Raw genomic sequence first — 22556 nt, 5'->3', positions numbered from 1 at the left:
TTTTATGAAATGCTTTTTTTACAATACAAATGTATTTTTTGCATATAGATTTCTTCAACCATCCAGAATGAGAATGAGAATGGGAACCTTGGCAGAAATATGAATAAATGTAATTGTTATTATGGGAATAGTATTGGTTTTAATGGACAAAGGTCTCTGTTGGTCTCTACTAGTAATGTTATGGGAGGGATTGTTAGTCAACAGAACACCATTAAATGCTATTGAAATGACCCCCCTCCCAAAACAAACATTACATAAACGAATTTATATGTTTTTCATAACGGTACTTGTCATAAAAGTCTTTCCGATTTCTTTAAATGTTTACCATTTATATTTTTTTACAAAGAATGAAACTAACTAGTTGAATAGTGTGTACTATATATATAACACTGCGCAAAAGTATCAACAGAAACTTTCCCCTAATTCCTCTAATGAAAGGGGGCGTGTTGCTTCGTGTCTACCCCGGAGCGATTGGCTGCGCTCCGTGTCAATCAGTGGGCGTGTGCGCTCGTGTTTTTACATACTTCTGCTTGTAGACCCCGCCGCTCGCGCATCAAAATAAAGCACTAACACGTAAACTACGGACGATGAGGGGTGCTGGCAGGTCCAAAAACGCGCAGATCGCGGATAAGAGGGGTAAGGATTGGGTGTTTCTTTACAGTCTGCATGTGTGTTTGACGGAAGCATCTGGTATTTTGTTCGCGAGGAAGAAGTAAACAAGAGTCTGTCACGTAGGCGCGTGTGCACGAGTTCAGTGTGTCCTCGAGACGTTTATTTGAGCTGTGTTATCATATGTGCGGCTCTAGACTCATTCCCTAAGCGTGGACATGGTTATATTTCATATGCAATCCATACATTCTGTGTAGAATTACAAAGATGAAGTGTTGTGTCTGATGCTTTTGAATGAATGAGATGAGGCGTGCAGTGTGTGTCGGGTAATGTGACGAATGCATCGAAATGCATTGAGGTTTAATGTGCATGTGAGGTTTATTGTAAAGTATATTGCTTCGTGAATCGTATAATGTCTTAATGGGTCTGGGCATGTCATTGATGCTGTGTACTATAGTGTCAGGGAGCTGAGGTCAAACCATGGCCATGTTTGTTATATTATTGGCATGGAGGCTTGACATGTGTTAAAAATAGAATTCTATGACCCAGTAAAATAAACATCTTTAAAGTTATTGAATGGATTGAAGTACAGGTTGGGTGTATTAGTGGGTATCATTCGAGATGGGTGGGGTATTCGTCCACACAAGAATCAGACATAAACTATCAGTTTATTCAGTATCCTCACAACAAGAACATAAAAGATCTAAAGCCAATTGAATTGCACGACACGTTAATGGCAGATTATACTAATCCGAGAGACTTGTTTACTATGTTAAACAAGTCGGGAAATACAGTTATTTATCTGGAGGTAGGACAGCATCTGGTAGATAAAGTTAGTAGTATACAGGAAAGTTGATTATTGATGAATATATTAAGATCTATTGCTTTTACACATTAACAAATGTATTCAAGACATTTAAATGCACATTATAATTCATGCATGGATACTGAATTGTGATACATTGTAACACTTGACATTGTGGGTATTGTGGGGCTTTAGTGGTATTGTTGTTATGCTGTGAAGCTTAGTCTCGGTTTCAGCAGGATCAATTCAGAGGAGTGTTTCTCATTTGATAAGGAAATTGAACTTGTGAATGTTGTCAGGCAAATCATTGGATTGTGAAGGAGAGGATGATTGCATCAATATGTGTACCACCCCAAGCACTATTTTCTAAGATGATATAAACTGTAAATCACATTAAATAAGTGGACAACTATTGATACACAGTGTCTACTGGTTGCAATCCTGCATGGTGTTTTGCACGCAGTCCTATTAACCTCCCTTGTTTTCTACCTTAGAATATAGTTAACCATTTGAGATTAAATACAATGGAAACTGTTTATGTAAAGATCAAACGTTGCCCTCCGAAATCAATGTTATCAAACTACACAGCTATTACGTCAAATGCCCTACCCACAATCCATATAGGTCTGCAGTCATTACAATGTATCGCCATCTAGTGGATGATTTGTTTATAGTAGGATGAGTCATTTTTTGGATAAGAAAATATTGTTTTTAGTTTATCTATACCTCGCGTGACACAAATTGTTAGAAACTTAGACAAGAAATTACATATTATAATAAAGAGTACAAGTACATCCATCATTACTTTGTCTAAAATGATATATACAGCTTTTTGTGAAGTGAACTTTGACCTAATTTCGTTCTATCGCTTGTAATGTTACTGCCCTTATCAACTTTATCTTCCTCTAGTTGGGCAAACAGGTTTAACAAGGAAGACTGGTGATTATCATATTGTTGTTGACAAAGTTCCAAATCTAACCAGACCATATCAACCAAGTTCCAACATGCAATCTTTTACAAATTCTGCATTAGACATTACTGACTTACAAGCGCAATTCACTGAGTTTTAAAAAAATGTTACAATATGATAAAACCTGATCATACAGTTTCGACCAAGAACCACAAAAACCCACTTATGAACAGCTATAAGAAAGCGCCTTCCATAGCTGAACTGTTTACAGTATGCAAAGGGATGCCTCTAGGGGGCGCTGTAGGACACAGAGAGCCCATTCATTCTAGGACCCTGTTTGATCTTTGTCACGATAAGTGACAAACAAATAAACATTTACCGCAGTAATAATAGGAGGCAAACAAAACAATGGAATCTAAACTAAAAACATTTGAATGTAATAAAACAGACAGTTCACTATTCAAAACTCCGTAGAGGAAAGTAACAGGTACCACGTGACTGAAATGCCTTTTTAGCTCGGGTCTAGAATATACAGGTACTTAAAAATAAAAATAAATGAGAATATAATGGAAAAGGTCAATATTTTGTGTCACTCGTTTCAGAAAGTGAAACCCATATATTATATAGATTCATTACACATAGAGTGAAATATTTCAAGCCCTTATTTCTTGAAATTGTTATGATTATTGCTTACAGATCATTTTAATGTTACACAAGATTAATTAAAAATATATATTTTTGTAGATGTACCTGTACACCTAAAAATGACACCGATAAACGTCGATAGTGTTTAATTTTAAAGATGTTAATATAGTAAAATAGTATTAAATGAGAACTAGTGATACTATAGCTCCCAACCGATCCTTTTTAACAGTTTGACATAAACAGAACATTACGGTACAGCAACTTCTGCACTTATATTCGTGTCATTGCGGTAAACTTTCGTTCCCTGAACCCCTTTTCTGGTTGTTACGGTAATCCTGCTGCACGTCTTTTGTGTCGCTACGGCCATCCGCCATATTTTTATGACGCTCCTCCTCGCATGTTGTGTCTAGCGCGCGCAGATGCTCGTCGCCGGTAGTACGTAACGCAGAAGATACCGAGTGAATGATCGACCACTATAATGAGTTTAATAGAGAATAGCAGCGAGCAATGCAGCAATAATCGACCCCGAGAGCTCACCCAGAACCCCTTAAAGAAAATATGGGTCCCGTCCTGCAAGAACGGCCTCCCGGTGGGAAGCACTAATCAGAGGAAGGGTACGTACGAGGATGAGAGGCGCAATGATGCTGAGGCTTTCTGATGCAATAGTTTAAAGCTCGAGTATTATATATTTTGATTAGTTCAAGGCTGGGGAACATATATGTACGTGTTTGATTTGAGTTTAAGATGAATCTAATGTAATGTTAAACGTTTATGTGATTTTATTTGATAAAATTGTCTTTGGAGCATATTCAAATCATGAAACATTTGTAATTTATTTGCTGTTGTTTTCCAACAGCATTTATGTCAATTCCAGCCCTTATGGTTTTATTACAGTAACCACAGTATAACTACACTTGTAGTAAAACCATAGGGACCACACATATAAATATATATATATATATTTATAAAATGTGGCGATGCAAATGATAATCGATACACCAGATCATGATCATTGCTTTGTTTTGATGTTGTTGCATTTTTTATTGTAGATTATTTACATTTAAGACAGGGAAATGAAATAACTTGACGTTTTGACTTGCAGGACATATTGGTATGATGATCTCATGCAATGTGGAGATACTGAACTGACCTCCGTATTACAATGACAAATCGCTGATTTTATTAAGGCAATAAAACCTCTTCTGGTTTGTCTCTGCTGTGTTACAACGTATGATGATAGTTACTGACAGGTGAAAGGTCAACTAGTATTTTGGGGAAGATTGTTCAACATTGTGTTTATTCTCTCTTTCAGTATGTATGACCAACTGCCCCACTCTCATAGTAACTGTGGGTCTGCCGGCCAGAGGCAAGACCTACATCTCCAAAAAACTGACACGCTACCTCAACTGGATTGATGTTCCAACAAAAGGTAGAATAATAAAGTTAATAAATGCATTATGTTTTCAAGAAATGATCCTTTCAGATTTTCAGATTGTTGATCCTCGGGTTGGTTTGTCTTTCTGTTTTGCTTTCACAGAGTTTAATGTTGGGCAGTACAGACGTGAATGTGTGAAGATCTACAAATCCTTTGAGTTCTTTCGGCCAGACAATGAAGAAGGCGTTAAAATCAGGAAGTAAGACATGAAGTTGTGATCTAGGATTCATGTCCATGTGTTTTTCATTGATCGATTTGGTTGGATTGTAGATCATATTTCCCCGGTTTCACAGACAAGGCTCAAGACTATTCCCAGACTAAAATGAAAGTTCGAGCTGTGCTAACTGAAAATAAATTGCCCTGACATACCTTCACATATCCTGTCTGCACACCAGTAATGTTTTTATCTAAGGCGTTTTAATAAAAGCAAATGAAATATGCTAATTTATCTAAATCATGGTCCACGGGCCATCAAATTATTATAATATTATGAACATTATTTAAAAAATATTCATTTTTGCAAATGGCAAAAAAAGCTTAACCAGTCGCTTTAAATATCACTTAAACTCCTTTTTGTTTGTTCTAGACAATGTGCATTGGCAGCTCTCAATGATGTAAGGCAGTACCTCACAGATGAATGCGGCCAGGTGGCGGTAAGAAAAACATCGTTTGAGCACAAATTACAGGAAATACATTAGAAAATGTCATATGGGTAAACAAAGTCTGCTTGCTTATAGGCCATCTAGTGCATGATCTCTGTTCACCTGCTTCTTTAATGGTGGTTTAAGTGTTTTTTATACCCCATATAAAATGTCCCTATCACATGACGGATATCTGACTTGACATGTGTTGTTGAATTCCCATAATTCTCTATTTACAACCAAGAACCATTGAAAGCCAGGAGACGTCTCTCTGCTTTTGCTTTACTAGAAGTCATCATTTATTCCTTTTAATCTGTTGCATTTGACACTTTTTGTGTTAAAAAAAATGCAGGTGTTTGATGCCACGAACACAACAAGAGAACGTAGAGAGACGATCTTCAGATTTGCTGAACAGAATGGTTTTAAGGTGACAAGTCGAATTCATCAGCGCCGTTTGTTGCTCTCCGGTGTGTTTTAACAGGAGCACTTTCAACAGCCATGTTTTTACATTCCTCAGGTTTTCTTCGTAGAGTCTGTGTGTGAAGACCCAGATGTTATTGCTGAGAACATTGTGGTGAGTATCGGAACTTCAGAATATCCTCATCCACATTTTCAACATTTCAGTCTTTCTAACAAGAGCTCCCTCGATGTGTAGCAAGTGAAGCTGGGCAGTCCAGACTACACACACTGTAACACAGAAGAGGCTGTCGCAGACTTCATGAAGAGAATTAAATGTTATGAGAACTCGTATGAGCCGCTAGATGAAGAGCTGGACAGGTAGGCAGCATTTATTTTCACATACATTCTGTGTAGTCGTGTGATTCACATTAGGTTTCATTCTCTTGTGCATTTGTCTCTTGGGTCTATTCAGGGATCTCTCCTTCATTAAGATCATTGATGTCGGACAGCGGTACCTTGTGAACCGGGTCCAGGACCACATACAGAGCCGAATAGTGTACTACCTCATGAACATCCACATCACGCCCCGCTCCATCTACTTGTGCCGGCACGGTGAGAGTGACCTGAACGTCAGAGGTCGAATCGGAGGTGATTCGGGACTTTCAGCCAGGGGAAAGGAGGTGAGATTTATTCCCATTAACATATTCTTTTTTTGTCATTCGAATTATGTACCACACTGTCTAAAATAAGGTGTAGATCTAAAAAACGAAACCTCTGTTGTCTGCTTTTCTTTGTCTCTCTCAGTTTGCGAAGTCTCTGGGTCAGTTTATCCAGTCGCAGAATATCTGTGATTTGAAAGTGTGGACGAGTCAGATGAAGAGGACCATTCAGACAGCTGAAGCTGTGGGTGTGCCATACGAACAATGGAAAGCTCTCAATGAGATAGATGCTGTAAGTCTGACCGAACACACAAGAAACAACAAACGTGTTTTTGTAAAGTTATACAACCATTGACTTTAGGAACATCTGATATATCTGTGTTCATCTAGATGTTTGTCTATGTTTAGGGTGTTTGTGAGGAGCTCATGTATGAAGAGATACAGCAGAAATATCCTGAGGAATTTGCATTACGCGACCAGGACAAATATCGCTATCGCTATCCCAAAGGAGAGGTAGGTTTTTGTAAAAAAATATATGTAAAAGAGCGACGTATTTCAGCATTCAGAGTTTGTTCAGAGTATTTGGAAAGTGTTGCCTGTTGCTAACCTCTCCGGTAACAATTATTATCAGGATTAGCGTCCGGCCAAATACACCCAAATGAAGTAAACATATCTCTAAGGCTGTTTTCTAGAGTGTTGACGTTGTTTCCAAAGGGCGTTTTGTTTTTTGTAAGCTGCTTCGTTCCTAACTGAACACCTCACACCTCATTACCCTGAGCCCCAACACACACACACACACACAGACAGCTAGCTTCAAAACAATCAGCTCTCATTTAGATCAATTTTTTCAAGCATGTTAACTCAGACGGCGTCAGAGCACCACCCTGGTCTATTAGATAAAATATCCTTATCACCTGTGAGTAGATTGTGAGATAAGGTTATATCAGCGCTGTAAATGGGGATCTACGTGTAGATGACCTTTGTATCACATATCAGATCAATATCTGAGCCACATTACGACATGTTTGATTACAACAACACCCACTTCATGTCTTACTGTGTGATCTTATGAGTTACGGGTTCTCATCCTGCTCTTTCTCTACACAGTCTTACGAAGACTTGGTCCAGCGGTTAGAACCCGTCATCATGGAGCTGGAGCGTCAGGAAAACGTCCTGGTTATCTGTCATCAAGCTGTCATGAGATGTCTGCTGGCGTACTTTCTGGACAAACCTGCAGGTGACCACCTGAACCTTTAAAAGTTGACATCAGTTTCTAAGATCAAAACTGTTCACTATTCTAGCATACTACATAGTATATACTAGCCTATAGACGGTCTCAGCGACAACTACATAACAAACAAAATGTGGCCCAAACTTCCGGTAGACTCAATAACTGTTCTAATTTAATACAAGTAATATACAATAAAATATTCATATAAACTCATTGTTATATTACTGTCCACTAGCCGATAGTGCGTCCAATGCGATCATCTATATTGAACAAACAAATGCAACATTATTGGATGTTTAGTGTTGGAATTAAAATAGTTATTTTGCATGTTTAATCCAGTGTAATTACAGTTCATTTTATTAGTAATTCTCTATTTGTTGATGTTGTCTCTACAGAGGAACTTCCTTACCTGAAATGTTCTCTACATACAGTTTTAAAGTTAACACCAGTGGCCTACGGTGAGACGTTTCTAAATAAAATAATAATGTTTTTTTTTTTGCTAGTCAGCAGATTTTAAGTTATTGTAAATTGTTTGTGTCTTCAGGTTGTAAAGTGGAATCAGTCTGTTTAAAAGTGGAAGCCGTGAATACACACAGAGAAAGACCAGCGGTAAGACACATTGGTTATAAACATCATAGTTTTGTGGACCTTGAGACTCATGTTATCTTATAATCATTGTCATATGATTGGTGACGGTAGGGTGGGCCCATTGATGAACGTTCCCATCACATGATCTCAGTTGTTTGCATGTGACATGGGCTCATTAGTTTATTGTTGCTATATTGCGAGCCGTTGGTGAACTGAATAAAGTGACGCTTGTGTGTTTTCATGGTTGCGTTCCCACCCACTCACTCATCTCTATGACATCACTTCCTGTGTTTGCTTCAAACAGAACGTAGATGTGTCACGGCTGGCAGAAGAGGCTTTGTTAACAGTGCCAAATCATCAATGACACTTGTTTTTCTCACTCTCTGTTCCTGTTCATATTGATGTACAATGCATTCCGTTTCATTCCCACTTTAAAAAACAGACTTTAGATTTACTGCATTATCTGACATTTCAATGTTTCAGGAAATGCTTTTTTTGTTTTGTAATGTAGTGAATTACTTTGAGGTGATCAACACTGTTATAATATGTGATAGTTGTGCATGGAATTCACTTTCGTGTCTGCTTATAAATGTGTATAAGCCCTTGGCTTTTATAATAGTGTTAAAATGAACAGTTCAATTTGCACTTTATTACAAACACACACTAAAATGTTTTAGTGCATGTTGCACATGAATGTAATTGCTGCTATGAAAAAACTCCCAGTCACTCCAGTTTCATTATGTCACGATCTGTTATTTATAAGTAGTGTAAAAGCATTTATAATTTAAGCAGGCTGGGTGACCAGGTCGAGCAAACGTGACAGCTTTGGATGTTAAGAATTACTATTACAGTATTTAAAATTAATAATAAATAATTTGAGTGTAATTTCAATACAAGTACTAAGCTGTATGAAGAAATATTTTAGAATTATTTTACACTCGGATTATACATTTTACCTGATAAACTGAGAATGTGTGATACAAAACCCTCCTCTTCTGTTAACCAGGAAAGAGGAAACTGTCATGTTTATTTGCGATGCTAATAAAATATATTTGAATAGTGTTTGAAATCCTGTCTCCTACATACTCATTAAGGAACAAGACAAACTATTTTTTTCACATAATATTGCGAAATTTGCTGAACTGCAATAACGTGATATGATGGATTTTTAAGGGATAAAGGACATTAACCTGGTTTTGGTCCATAAACTCTGACCAGAGGTCAAAGGGCAGCCATAGGACATATTAAGTAATCAAATATTACATGATTTATGTTTTTTACATTTTAAATAACCGCAAATATAAGCCTTTTTCTAACATCTATATTGCAGAAGACATTTAAAAAACAGCTTTCCATGTGTTGCAGAACAAATTTGAAAAATATTGTCAATATAAATGTTTGTTTATATCTGTTTTTATCCTAGAATGTTAATGTAAATCGCACAGCAGAAGACGCCTTGCAGACAGTCCCATCTCACCTCTGACCTCCAGCCACGCCTCGCTCACTATACACACTGATCTGACTTTGCCATTGCAGCTCTGCCCTCTACAAATAGTCGCCTATTCATGTTCTGCTCTGAAATACTGAAAGTTTGTGTTTGTGGAGTTTCATCTGGGATGTTAACTGGCTGTAAACAGTGTGTGGAGCTTGTGAGATCTTGTTGACACTTACAGAGTTTAGGAAATCGAGTACTATGGTTCTTATATCTGTATGTAATATGCATACATGTATATAGATAAATGTAAGTGTATATACATCATACATATGGGTGTAATGTATCGGTGTGTTATTTTGCTGCTTCCCTAATATTCAGCCGATATCTCTCTGTTATTTTGAGGGATGGGTGACAAAATGTGTGTGCGTGTGTACATACCACAGAGAAACACTCATTGTGTCAAACACATTTTATCAAATGGGGCGGGGGTCAATTAATGCCGCCCTCTGCATTCACATGATGAGATTATATGTATTTATTTAAAGATTTTAAGGTTTTAAATGTAATATTTATCTTTTTCACCTGACATTAAAATCAGAGTACTGATTATTAATTCAAGTGTTGTTTTAAACAAATACTGATTGTGGTTCAGTCGGGTATTTTTATATCATTTTTGTTTAGAGTAATTGTACTGGACTGTACACTTTTCAACAATTAATACAGTATGCAAATATATTCTCAAAAACACGCGCACATACATGTGTGTATATACATTATGTTTTTAAAGTATGAAAGCTGTTTTTACGTGGAAATCATAATCTTGGTGTTTGTATTTATGACAATAAACAGCTTTTCAATCACTATTCAATCTCCATTTCAACTTTCCATCTTTAGATGTGTTAATAATCATGCAATGCTGGATTTTGTCAAATTTTATTGCCAATTCCCTCCCAAAATATTGCGAGTCCATATGAGTGTTGCCTCAAACAAGCGCACTGCAATACTGTAAATTTGACACAGATTTTAACCATTTACAATGATACGTCTAAAATATAAAGTATTATATTATTGTGATTATTTGGTGCCTGCAAATACATGTGCAAATATGTTTTGCTTATATGGTGCTTCAATAGTTAACCTCGTAACAAGTCAATGAAATCTGTCTGGATATAGTACACCGTTTTACGGGCTGATGTCCAGTAAACCTTTCGTGTGTGTTGCCATGTCCTCTTTAAATAAAGCATTTGTGGTGTTTTTATGTGTTGTCATATTTTAATTGCACTGGAGGGCGTATGTATAGGTGATCAAAAACAATATCACAGATTGTATTACATTCCCTTCTCGATATATCACCTCCTACTGATCATTTTATTATGTTCTGCATAATTTGGTGCTTAAGCAAATGAAAAATAATATGATCTCTTCTATTATTTCTTACAGCAGTCAGCAACAGGCTGAGTTAATCTCGAGAAGTGGGCCTAAATCCATTCTTTGCTGAATCATTCAGATTGAGATTCTCCAAGAATTCCCTCACACATCCCTTATCTCTAAACACCCTATTGTGACGACGAAAGAGTTGAACTATGGCAGCTGAGAAGGTCTTTGTGTTTGCGTATACCGACACATTTACACGACTTTACTTGGACCCAGTGTGCGAGCTGTCTCTTTAATACCGCGTGTTTTAAATACATGGTGCTACTGAGTGGGCTGACACTCTTGACACACCCACCAAACAAGAGAAAACGTTTCTCAAACCCTGTTGCACACCGTTTCCAGGAAACGAAGCAAAACGCACCGGTTTGAGCTTGATGCCCCTGTTGATAGTTGCATCGTGATTTTTGTACACTAGAGGGTGCGCATGTTATTATCATGTTTTTGCATGTGAGAAACAAGGCTCACAAAGTTCTTCTCAAAGGTAGCAGTGCAACTTTCTGTTAGTTCTTGTGCTTGTACATTTGACGCATTGATTGCAGACAACAATAATGTTTATTTGCTTTTACAAAACGCACGTTCGAGCGTTTGGTGGTAATGTTTATGTATACATCCCGCACGGCTTTATGTCAATCAAAAGTGGCTTTCATCATTTGCAAGATCCAGATATATCCAGATATATCCATTTGCATGCTGCTTTTGAGAATAAGTGATCTGCTTTCAAGTGTTTGTCAGGGTGAAGAAAATCATTCAGGTTTGCCTAGCGCAATGAAAATAGATTTTCTTGTATCCCACTGCTTCTTGGGGCTTAATGCTTTAGTAAACCGTAATAGCCTATTAAACAATACTTGAAATAATATATAATATATTAAATAACAATATATTTAACACATATTTTAAAATACATAAAATAACACATTGTTAATACATTGCAATATATGTGGATTCATTTTCATAGATTGAAAAATATAAGCAGCTGGTCCCAGTTTATGGAAATGTTTGATTTAATACATTGCTATTCTTTAGTATATCCACATATATTTTTTGGCTCGTTAACAATTGGACATTTCTCTCTCACGGAGGGATGCATTCCTGTCATTGCAGAGTGACTCAGATGCTTGGTACATTTCCTGTAAGGCAACATGTTATGAGTCTCATTTCAGGGATGTCAGTAGATGTCAGATCTCATTGTGTGTTCAGCTTCAGCAGGGCTTATGTTATGTACACAGTATGGCCATTACTAGTGTGTTTAACATTTAAATGAGCTATTATGAAACATAGCCTGATTGTTATGAAACAAAACTAAAATCTTCTTTTAATCATTTTCTCACACTCAGAGGAACAAACTGGTTAAACCTGACCTGAGTTACTAGACCACCGGAGCTTCCAATGCACATGTAAGACACATAGGACTAAAGCAAGATTGTTCATGTCGGTCTTTTTATCCATATGAAATGAGTTCATGTTTTGTGTGTGTGTGTGTGTGTGTGTGTTTATGAGACTAATGGTTTTGCTGTTTTTGGCTTTCTCTTTCTTTCCAAGAACTGCCATAACCACAACACATACAGAGAAGACACGTTCTTCAGGCATTAACTTCCTTTTAATCTTAAAAACAAACACATCACAGTTTACTGGTACACCTGGGGTTATTCCAGAAACTGGTCATGTGACATACCCGTTTGGGCTGTGTATTGACAAGTGCCTCCAGATACGATACATATCACAATAGATGGGACACGATGCTATGCGATACCATACACATTTGCAATATATTGTCAAAAATGTAAAATGTACTATGTAATATGACTAGGAAGAATACATCATGTGCAGCAGATTAACATCATGCATTCGTCTATTTCTTATGCTTCTATGATCATCAGCATACCAACGTTAAATTATGTTAAGACATTCACATAAAAATTAAGTGCTTTGTGGTGCATCAATGATGCACCACAAAGAACGCTGACAAATGATCAAGGCAAACTATTTCAGTCAGCTAGAGATTTTATGAAATAATTTATACAGCGAGAGGGTATATAACATTTTATTTAATAAGCAGTCTTTATAGAAACTCATTCAACCACACATACAGACACAAAGAAAAGACATTTTATGTTTCAAAAACATCCTTATAGTAAAACAAGAATTACAGAGATCTATTTTATCAACTTAGCAGTGAATGTGTTTGGGAAACGCACTGAAACGAATTGGCTTCAATGCACTTTTTGGAACTATGGACACAAGTTACTTCTGCATTACATTTTTCCAGCAGGCGTCTATGCGAGTGTCACGACTTGAGAGGCTTAAATGACTCCATATGGATAGGCTTGACGTGGCTGTTTTATAATAAATAGTATGTTTAAGTAGTCAGCGAGAGTGTCAATGTGCATCTGTGATGGACTGGCCACCCGTCCCTTTTCTTGGCCCAAGATAACTAGCGTATAGGCTACACTCACTATGACCCCAATCGAGTGGTGCAAAAACCGGATGGATGATTTTTGTGTGAACAGTACGGTCCTCTGAATGGGTTCTTACTGGCACAATATAAACAGATTATAGCCGTTACAGAAAAGTTATTAACTGGCGAGAAAATAAAATTAGGTTGTCATTAGAACCAGAGACGACCTTGTGTCTGTTTATATACGTCAATTATCCCAGAGGGCCTCAGTCATGCAGACCATTAAAAGCAGGACACAAGTTTGTCAGTTGACTTGGCCCCGTACAATGCATCTCACTCATTTCAATGTGCCCACAGACCTTTGGGTCGGGTGACGAATAACACTGCTTAAGAAGAATGTCATTATTTGAGGGCAGAAACAAACCGCTGGGTGAGGAATGGTCATGAGAAATTGTTTGATGATGAGAAAAACAACTGGTTGCATTTCCCGAAGGAAATATCATGAAAAACACATTCAAAGTTAAGCTCAATTTAGATATCAGGCTTTGGATCCGTAAATAAATCATATCTTATCTTTGATCCGTATGCAAATAGAATACAATTGTAACACAAAATGCTAAATTAGCAGATTTCCAAACTTCAAACCTACAATTATTTTCTAAAAATAGATATAATTTTTTATTTTAAACAAACTATTGATAATCATCAATGAGGTTCCCTTACAGGCCCAGAATGGATTTATGTCTCAAACACGGAATACAGAAATTGAAATGTTTTTAATTGCCTTCTAAAGTTCCAGTACTCTTTACAACAAAGTTAAAATGCTTGAATTTATTTCTGTACATTCAAGGTATTAATCGCTATTTAAACGTCTCCAAGGTAACAGAAGAGGTCAGGAGGGTCAAATAAATATCATTGTCATCTGTATTGCACTCAAACCTTTGATAGACATGAAATTACAGACCTTCAGTAAAATACATCCCGAAGGCAACCATTATATAAGAATGTGTCTTCAGCATTTACATTAAGCAGATGCTTTTATCGCCTTTTATACAAATGTCTTCAAAAGGCGGCCACTACATCAAAATAAAACATGCCTACTATCCTAACAAACACATGTAACATTCAAGTCCATAAAATACAAACGGAAAAACTTTTGATTGTTTAGTCCATTTGGTGTCCCTTCCTGCCGTCCGCAAGGTCTGTTTCCACAGAGAGTCATAACTTCCTTCCCACGCAAAATAAAGATCTCCTTTAACAACAGGATATGGCTTGCCACTGGTGAATCTCTGGAAAAGTATACAATGACTTCTACTACAGCTTTTTACAACTGTGGTGCTTATGTGGACCAGGAAGGTTGGAGTCCGCTCCTGATCAAACCTTTTATTACTAATCATTTATTGTTGCCTGAATCGAAAGTATATGAAAACCACAAAAGTAATAAAACCAAACCACAACAATACTATCAATATATATATATCAATGGATATATCAATTCTACACTATTGACATATCCGTTCCTTTGCCGTATGAACATATAAACATGTTTATAATGCAACTCAATTGATATCGATTTATATACATGTAAAACACATCACCACATGTTCATTTATAGAAAAGGACTTGATTGAAACGGTCATTATTTGACTATGCAAAACATTTATCATTATATAGGTCAGGAAGTCCCTCCTGCTTATCACATATTCAAAGTGACTGCCGCAACGGCAACGAAACAGAGCTCCTGAAATGTGCAAAATCACAGCTGAGTAAGCTTTACGCTCCGAGGAATATGTAACATGTGTTCACAGTAAAGTCCGCTATGGAAAAGCTCTAACAGTGTCCATTAGTCCAACAAGCTCTTCCATAGTCCTCTGTGATAATTCCCACTGTAAACATTTGATCTGAATGAACGTAAATATCACCGTAATAATATATATAGTGTTTCGCCATTAACCTTTTTTCAACCCCCCTTACCAGTTCTGTAGCAAGTACAAAGGTTTAGGTAAATTCATGTCTGAAATTGTCCTTTGCTTCAAGTGCAACTGTCCTTTTTTCTCAGAAATAAAAATATGTACAAGCAGCGATCACTTCATGAGTTTTGTTGGACAAACTAGAACTAATACTAAATCAAACAGGGGAAGAGTGGTAAAATAACAATCGCAACATGTCACATGACAATGAACAGAACGGTAAAACGGAAATGTTTGTCAATATAAATGTTTGTTTAAATCTGTTTTTATCCTAGAATGTTAATGTAAATCGCACAGCGATTGTTTCTTCCTGATATTGTCAATGCCTTTCAATCATGCATTAATGAAAATATGAACACTAAGAATTTAAAGATGCATAAAGATCTTATTTATTTCTGTTCCGTTTAAATATTAAATATATATTTGATTCTACTTTATTTGTTTATTTCATTGGCCGACGGGATAATAACTACAAGCTGTCAAAGATTTCATCCTAATATGAGATCCAAAGTCACCTCTTTAAAAATAGCCATGCTTTCCATTGCCTCTAGTAAGGGAAGCGCTTTCCTGGGAACAATCCAAGATTAAAATAACAAACAACACCCAACTGAAGCTTAAAAATGTCAAATATGAGACAACCGAAACAAACCAAATCATATTTAAAACGATATCTTGCTACTATATCTACGAAACGTGTGCAAATTCTGAGTGGCTAGATCTATTGTCATCGCTTTCAAAGTACACTAAGCACACCTCAGGACGGGCTAGAGTCCTGCCGTCTGGATTCTTCAGGGAACACACAGCCCCAGTCATCAGGCTGAAAAAGAACACAGTGAGTCTACGGTTCATCGAACACGGCTTGCACTTTTGTTTGTTCAGAAGTGCTGCCTGATTTGTCATTTTGTTTTTTGAGGCATCAAATGTATGCAAAATATAGTCAAGACAATCGGCACAGTAGGGATCACTTCTCCAAATAATTGTAGTTGCTGGACGTACAGTAAATCAATAAAAACAAAGAAACTATTATAAATAATAAACATAAACAGTGGGGTCCAGAAACCCGAATCAGTTAAAATGCTTTCAATTTTGGAGTTTTCTAAAAGAAATTCTCATTTCAAAATTTGCTAAAATGTGCAGGATCTTGCAAAATGTTTTTTAAATGATTTCTATTTCTATGTCATAATGTCAATTTGCTCTTATAGTTATTTTCTATATTTACGTAAATGCAACTCAGATTTTGTTTGTCTCAGATTTTTAGACCCCAATTTGAAGCAACAAAAACTGTCCAAACATGTACATCCACTTATTTCTGTGTACTTGCACAAGATAGATTTTCTATAAGCTTATCTAGGACAAGACTTTACCATCATTATGGTAATAATGAATCACTATATATTCATATATATATAAAGCTGCCTTCAATTACCACATTTTCTCTCTTTCTGAAAGCCTTAAATTGTTTAGTAGATATCTCTTATCAACAACTACACCTTTCAGCCTGACACAAAAATGAGCAACCCTGCATTGTTTATAAAATTAACTTATGCAAGTATTTACTGATAAATGGCTTCTAGAATAATTGAATACTTCAAACTATCAAAATGTTCCAGACTTCCAGTCTAAACAAAAAGGGGCCACTTTTCTTTAAGTATATCCCAGGTTCTCCATCTCACTTCGGTAGCGTTGTTCCGACACTCTGCTTTTGTGTTGTTTGCTCTCCAGGTGTACACGAAACTCGGCTTCTTCGCCGGCACCTGAGTTACACATGGAGCAGTAGAACTGCCCACTGGGGGTGACGCACATCGCCAGGTCTCGTGGGATGCGTTGCCTCGGCCGTGGGTTGTAGTAAGGACCTGAAAGAGAACAGGAAACAAAATCAAGTAAATAAAATACTCCATTTTATCCCATTCTGTGTATTTGATCCAATCCTTCACACTTGCTGGTTGATGGTAATTTGCATGAAGTTACACTTTTTAAAAAGACATTCATGTCACAAAAATTATATGCAGATTATCTCTTAAGCAAAAGAGAGTGTGGCTAGTGAATGCTATACTCTGTGTGTGTGTGTATCTGAGGGCAGGACTGCAGGGGCAATGGGGGCATGTGTCTGGTCGAGATCTGCCATCGCACAGGTGACGTCAGAGACCTCGTACTGACGTGGGGTGGAGTATCAGTTTACACACACCAAAGCCCTGGCGTCCGGCCTGAATTTAGCGAGACTAGCGCACTGCGCTACATTTGCACAGGCTGGCAAACTAACACACACAGCTGCCAGCCGTTCTGCTGCCAAAGCACGCTTTACAAATAGAAGTTTTGCACTACAACAGAGAAGAAAACAGAACAAGCTGGAAGCTCTGGGTCAAAAGTACAGTCGTGAAATAAAAGATGGCTGCACACAAATATAAAATCTGAAAAAGTGTGTTGGATCGGTGCATTCATTGTACCTGGCATGGCAGTGTTGATGTGGGCCCTACGGTTCTTCATTAATCGATACTCGTAGCCATCTTTTCTGGGACGTCTCTGGGTGTCAGACAAGTCTCTGGAAAACATGTTGTGTAAAATGATCTAATCACTTAATAAGTGCATAGTATAGTAGAAATCTAGTTAAAAATACATCAGACAAGCTTGTCACACTATCAGTAAATGAACACATTAAATAATTGACATGCAATTCGCAGCAATATTTACCAACATATCATCTTAGCTGAATATTTCAATATATAAAAATGAACAACATCAATAGGCATGTTTCATATGTTCAGATATGGAGCCCATCACCGTGGTTTGCCATCACGAGTGCCTGCACTCCACTTATCACTGCAAAAACAGGCTGAAGATAAAGCACACAGGAAAACGCTGTTCCTCCACGCAAAACAACCCCCGCTTGCCTGAATGTTATGAAGTGACTACAGATGTTTTTTCTAGGTATGATATGCATGAAACATGGAATTTCTCAATAATTCTCTATCCAAACAAATAAAACAGTTATAATGTTGTCATCCTTTATTCACTCTCATGGGTTTGTGGAACACAAATTAAGATATTGTGAGAAATGTCTCAGTGGTTTTGTGTCCATACAGTGGAAGATAATGGGGCCAGTGTTGTTTGGTTACCGACTTTCTTCAGAATGTCTTCTTTTGTGTTCCGCGGAAGAAAGAAAGTCATACAGGTTTGGAATGAAATAAGGGTGAGATCATGATGATTTTTGGGTGAAGTATCACATTAAGGGCACATACGTTATCACAATATATCCCCGTGCCAGCATTTGCATCCTGGACTGAAGAACTAGATGGTTTCAAAATGTCGCTTAAAAACACACTGCCCACAAACATTAAAGATGTTCCATGTATAATTGCAGATTATCTGGGAGGGTGTGGGTGTGACAGACTCACAAGGATGTGGCGCTCTGCTGTGCCTCTGCTAGCCGCAGTCTCTTGGCGTGATTCTTACCCTGGTAGTGGGCCTGGGCCACGGCGGGAGAACTGAAGGAAGCATCGCAGAGCTTACAGTAATCGCTCTCCGTTGCCAGTATCACTCTGCTCGCTCCTTTGGTGAGCGGCTGCACACAGAACAATGAGAGTAAAGCCCCAGAACTAACAGACCTATGAAAGGTGTACACACAGGAAATTCTCAGATTACTATCAGACAGGGCTGTGAAAGAACGCCTGCAGAGTAACAACACTACACTTGAAACAGATAAAAAAGCTTTGATGATAAAATGCTACGTATCTTACCAACATGTATTTTATAATGTTCCGTTTTTTTTATTTCTTATCCATATTTTATACAGTTTTTTCATATGTCTCTGTTGCTAAGACATAAAATGCAATATCATGAAATACGCTGTAATTTGAATGGAATATATTTCAATATTTTCTAAAAACTAGCATGTGTAAATTATCATTGCTTTATAATGCACACTAATTTGGGTAAAAAAAATACTATAATTTCTTACAACGGTACCTTCTGTCAGGTAACACAGAAATGTGCATTTTCTGTAAAGCTGCCTTTGAAACAATATGCCATGTGAAAAGAACTTTACAAATACATGTAAATTGAATTGAGTGTAAACATTTCTGATTGATGGTCTAAATATCTCGATGCAGTAAAATGATTAAACAGAACAAACAAATTCAGGCATTTTACAAACTTTACCGTTAGGAAAATAGAAAAGGCAAGAAAATAAAAAAACAACTAAATTAATAACTGTAAATATAGTAAATGTCTGATATACAGTAAAGTGCCCAGTCAGGAAAAAATGTACATCTTGGGACAGAAAGCCAAATGTACCTGATTGGCATTCACATTTGCAGAATCTAGGGGTGGAGCAGCTGAGGATTGCTGGGAAACAGGCTCTGCTACCTCTGGTATTCTAATGGGAGGCGGCTGTTGGCTACCAGCATAAAAATTTCGCAGCTTTTTACTGTGGTTTTTCCCCTGTATTCGAAACAAAAGAGGAATTACGGCACCTTTTTTTGCAATGACTAAAACCAGTAGCTCTCATGGCAAACAACAAACTGAATGGAACCCAAGCTGAAAGTAAAAAACATCTTGTCAAGGTAAACAATTTTTGTCCGCGTGTTTAGACACTGAGAGGTATGTTAACTAACCACTTTTACATAAAACATTTTTTTCATACTTTTGTGGACCATAACACGAGTGTTCCGATTACCTGATAATGGGCTTGGGCTTGTTGTGCAGAGTTGAGTGTGACGTTACACAGTTTACAGTATAAAGGCTTGCAGAGTTCTTCCAGTGTGGCTTCCTGATCAGCGCCCAACGTTTGACCGTCCTCCTCCGGGGGTTTGGGACTGGGGACAGGTGGGGGCGGAATGGACTGGCTGGGCGGCATTTGGCGGTGTGGGGGCTGCTTTACGGCAAGAGGGGTACAGAGAGGAAATCGCAGTGGGTCTGGTGGTAATATCACGGGTGGTGGTTGGAAGTTTTGAGTCGGGGTCATAGCCTGGAAGGGCTGGCACATATAACCAAGGTTTGGCTTCAGAATGGGGTCTGGACCTGAAGACCAAATGACAGAATTTAGGTGTAAACATGAAAACATAAAAAAGAGAATATGGTGCAAAACAAATGGATTCATAATTAAAGTTCCTCTATCATGGAAGTTCACTCTTTCTCTAGCAAAAAGGGAATTCTTGGAGCGGGGTTTCCTTTAGATTCGAGCTGAATCTTGTCTACTGAATTGGGGGCAGGTTTGGCGCTCCAGCAGATCCATGGCTGGACGAGTGGGGGTCATGGCTGTGTGATATTTCAAGAGTATCTGTTCCGACAGGATCATGACAACAATGATTCAGTCGACCGAAATAGACAGGAATTCGCCAAATGGTTTTGTTTCCGGTTGCCAGTACAGTGTCATCATTGGATGGGCACCTTTTGGATGTCTTACTATACCCAAACCAAAACTAATAGATTAGGCCTTCAATTGAGCTGTTAAGGTTCTAAAGTGATTCTGTTTGACTATCTGCGCTTGTCCTGACATAGTTAGGTAGACTTACACAAGTCACAACTTGACATGCTGGACTACTCAGCAAACAGAGCAATGTTTTTAAAGTGCATCATTATGATCAACATCATTTATAATGTAACCTGCAACGGCCAACCGTTTCACACTCTTCTCATCCTGACTTTAGTGCCTGAAAACAAACCGGATATCTCTTGGTCATCAGAGAATACAAGCCTAGAAATAGGTCTAAAGAACCCAGATAGTCCCAGCGCAAGGTCAGAGATACGGTACCTTCTCTATCCACCTGGATTAAATCCACGTTTTTTTAGCATCCATCCAAACATCTGCTGTTTGATCGAGGCTGGCATCACATATTTTTAGATTTTTGGAGGATTGTTCGCATTGGGCATGTATAATGCAAGGTCCGGGTACATGAGAAGGTAAACCATGGCTATCACTTGATGCTGCAGGTTGTTTTACACCCGCTCATCACTGCAAAACACTTCTAAGCTGTTGATGCATTGTACAGTTGTTCTTTGACAGCATCAATTATTGAGAGCAGAATAAATGCATTACATGCATGGCTGCTCTCTGTGCTTAAGGAAAATGATTTAGGCAGCGTTTATTGACGTTGGTTATTGAGATTTATTTCGTCTGCTGTTGCTGTATACAACTCAGTGCTTTTATCACAGCCGGAAGCTTAATGGAAGCTATTAGGTCACTCCAACCATGGTGTGCGCAGAATAGAATTAATACTAAGTGCAATAAATACAAATCTGCATTTCTGCTACTATATTCAGGTTGTTTGCTCTGTGGCCTGGTCAATTTTATAATATATCATGTTACAATCGAGTGGAAAATGCGATTCATCCCAGTACCTTGAAAATCACCAGTGATCTTGCATGGCCCATCTGTGATCTAAGCTCATGTATCTCTAGGTGTGAAAAGGAGCTCATCTATATATCCCATTTAAGTTGGATTCAAATTCTACATGTGGTCCTAAGAAATACATTTTGCATGCATTTCTTACCTAGCTTATGCAAAAACATGACATACACCTGATCAGCTGTCAGTGGCAATAAAATATCAAACATACAACAGAGAAACATGTTTGTTCTGTGTTTCCTATACACAATACATGCTGCATGATCCTTTAATGCAGATATCCTTTCAGGCTGACGACATTTACCATCATAAATGAAAAAAACACAATGCTTGAACCTTGAAAGTCCTATTTTAAGATACTGCACCGAGAGACGCAAATAATATGCACTACATCACTTCCAGCGCAACGCATTAACCATTTCCAAAGCGGTTCTATCTTACCTGAAATTTGAGGAAAATACTGACCGCCAACTCCGTAATTTAAAGCCTGAGAACTGTAGATATTGCAGTAGTCGGCACTCGAATAAAACGCATCTCTATTTTTTACATCCATCGCCATCTTTCCTGCATCCTTCCAAGCTCTCCGCTCAACTTCTTCCAGCCAGACGTGCGCCGCATGTTTCGAGAGTCCGACAGAGGGGTGTTTTCCATCACACAAGCTTTCATAACGCTTCGGATTTTCAGATGTTACACAATTCTGGTAGAAGAAGTTCGGGAGTAAGAACATACATGACTGGTTATTGTTCTTATCAAAATCTTTACATATTTTACACAAGGAAACATAAAATTGATACAGACATCACCCTCGCCCAAGTTGGTACAGTCCATTTCCCTTTCGATGTGAGAATCTGATTGACGATTCTGCACGCGCAATGAGATGAGCGTGCCAGTGAACGTCAACCTGCATAGAAACCCAAACAAAATTAAATAAATGATCGACAAATGCATATTTCATTATTTTAACCAAACGTTTTTTTTGCAACAGTACATATTTAACGAAGAATTGGAATTGAATGCAAGTAAAGTACAGTATATCGTTTGAGTTGTATTTGTCACC

General features: G+C 37.7%; 2 protein-coding genes across 5 annotated transcripts; one reads left to right on the top strand and one right to left on the bottom strand.

Annotated features, from left to right (window-relative positions):
* The first annotated feature begins 486 nt into the window (after positions 1 to 486).
* Positions 487 to 10614, top strand: pfkfb4a (6-phosphofructo-2-kinase/fructose-2,6-biphosphatase 4a). Of its 4 annotated transcripts, none has more exons than XM_079483854.1 (14): positions 487 to 636; positions 4282 to 4398; positions 4507 to 4603; positions 4991 to 5057; positions 5398 to 5472; positions 5563 to 5619; positions 5701 to 5822; positions 5917 to 6124; positions 6249 to 6395; positions 6512 to 6616; positions 7211 to 7340; positions 7730 to 7792; positions 7879 to 7943; positions 8227 to 10443. In XM_079483854.1, exons 1-14 carry the CDS (start codon positions 588 to 590, stop codon positions 8284 to 8286), a joined length of 1362 nt encoding a protein of 453 aa, XP_079339980.1. In that variant the 5' UTR covers positions 487 to 587; the 3' UTR covers positions 8287 to 10443. The 4 variants fall into 4 exon arrangements, with proteins under 4 accessions (XP_079339980.1, XP_079339981.1, XP_079339978.1 ...); XM_079483855.1 differs by having other exon boundaries at positions 494 to 636; positions 9346 to 10614; XM_079483852.1 differs by lacking the exon at positions 487 to 636 and adding an exon at positions 3287 to 3583 and having other exon boundaries at positions 8227 to 10444.
* Positions 10615 to 13944: 3330 nt separating this feature from the next.
* Positions 13945 to 22085, bottom strand: zmat3 (zinc finger, matrin-type 3). Its single transcript, XM_079483941.1, has 6 exons — positions 21941 to 22085; positions 19829 to 20172; positions 19447 to 19593; positions 18549 to 18715; positions 17601 to 17695; positions 13945 to 17009 (listed from the first exon to the last, which is right to left on the bottom strand). Exons 1-6 carry the CDS (start codon positions 22056 to 22058, stop codon positions 16801 to 16803), a joined length of 1080 nt encoding a protein of 359 aa, XP_079340067.1. The 5' UTR covers positions 22059 to 22085; the 3' UTR covers positions 13945 to 16800.
* Between the last annotated feature and the right edge of the window lie 471 nt (positions 22086 to 22556).

Source organism: Barbatula barbatula, assembly GCF_947034865.1.
Source record: "Barbatula barbatula genome assembly, chromosome: 20".
Classification (NCBI taxonomy): Eukaryota; Metazoa; Chordata; class Actinopteri; order Cypriniformes; family Nemacheilidae; genus Barbatula; species Barbatula barbatula.
The sequence above is the reverse complement of the archived record's forward strand: the minus strand, read 5'-3'. Positions and strand labels throughout refer to the sequence as shown.

Excerpts from the sequence above, each read along its gene's own strand:
- pfkfb4a (XM_079483853.1), top strand. The coding sequence starts at position 3,448 with ATGAGTTTAATAGAGAATAGCAGCGAGCAATGCAGCAATAATCGACCC. Across the intron at positions 4,604-4,990 it reads GAAGGCGTTAAAATCAGGAA|ACAATGTGCATTGGCAGCTC; the intron begins GTAAGACATGAA and ends TGTTTGTTCTAG. Across the intron at positions 7,944-9,345 it reads CACACAGAGAAAGACCAGCG|AATGTTAATGTAAATCGCAC; the intron begins GTAAGACACATT and ends TTTTTATCCTAG.
- zmat3 (XM_079483941.1), bottom strand. The coding sequence starts at position 22,058 with ATGGCGATGGATGTAAAAAATAGAGATGCGTTTTATTCGAGTGCCGAC. Across the intron at positions 20,173-21,940 it reads GTATTTTCCTCAAATTTCAG|GTCCAGACCCCATTCTGAAG; the intron begins GTAAGATAGAAC and ends TTTGGTCTTCAG. Across the intron at positions 17,010-17,600 it reads CATCAACACTGCCATGCCAG|GTCCTTACTACAACCCACGG; the intron begins GTACAATGAATG and ends GTTCTCTTTCAG.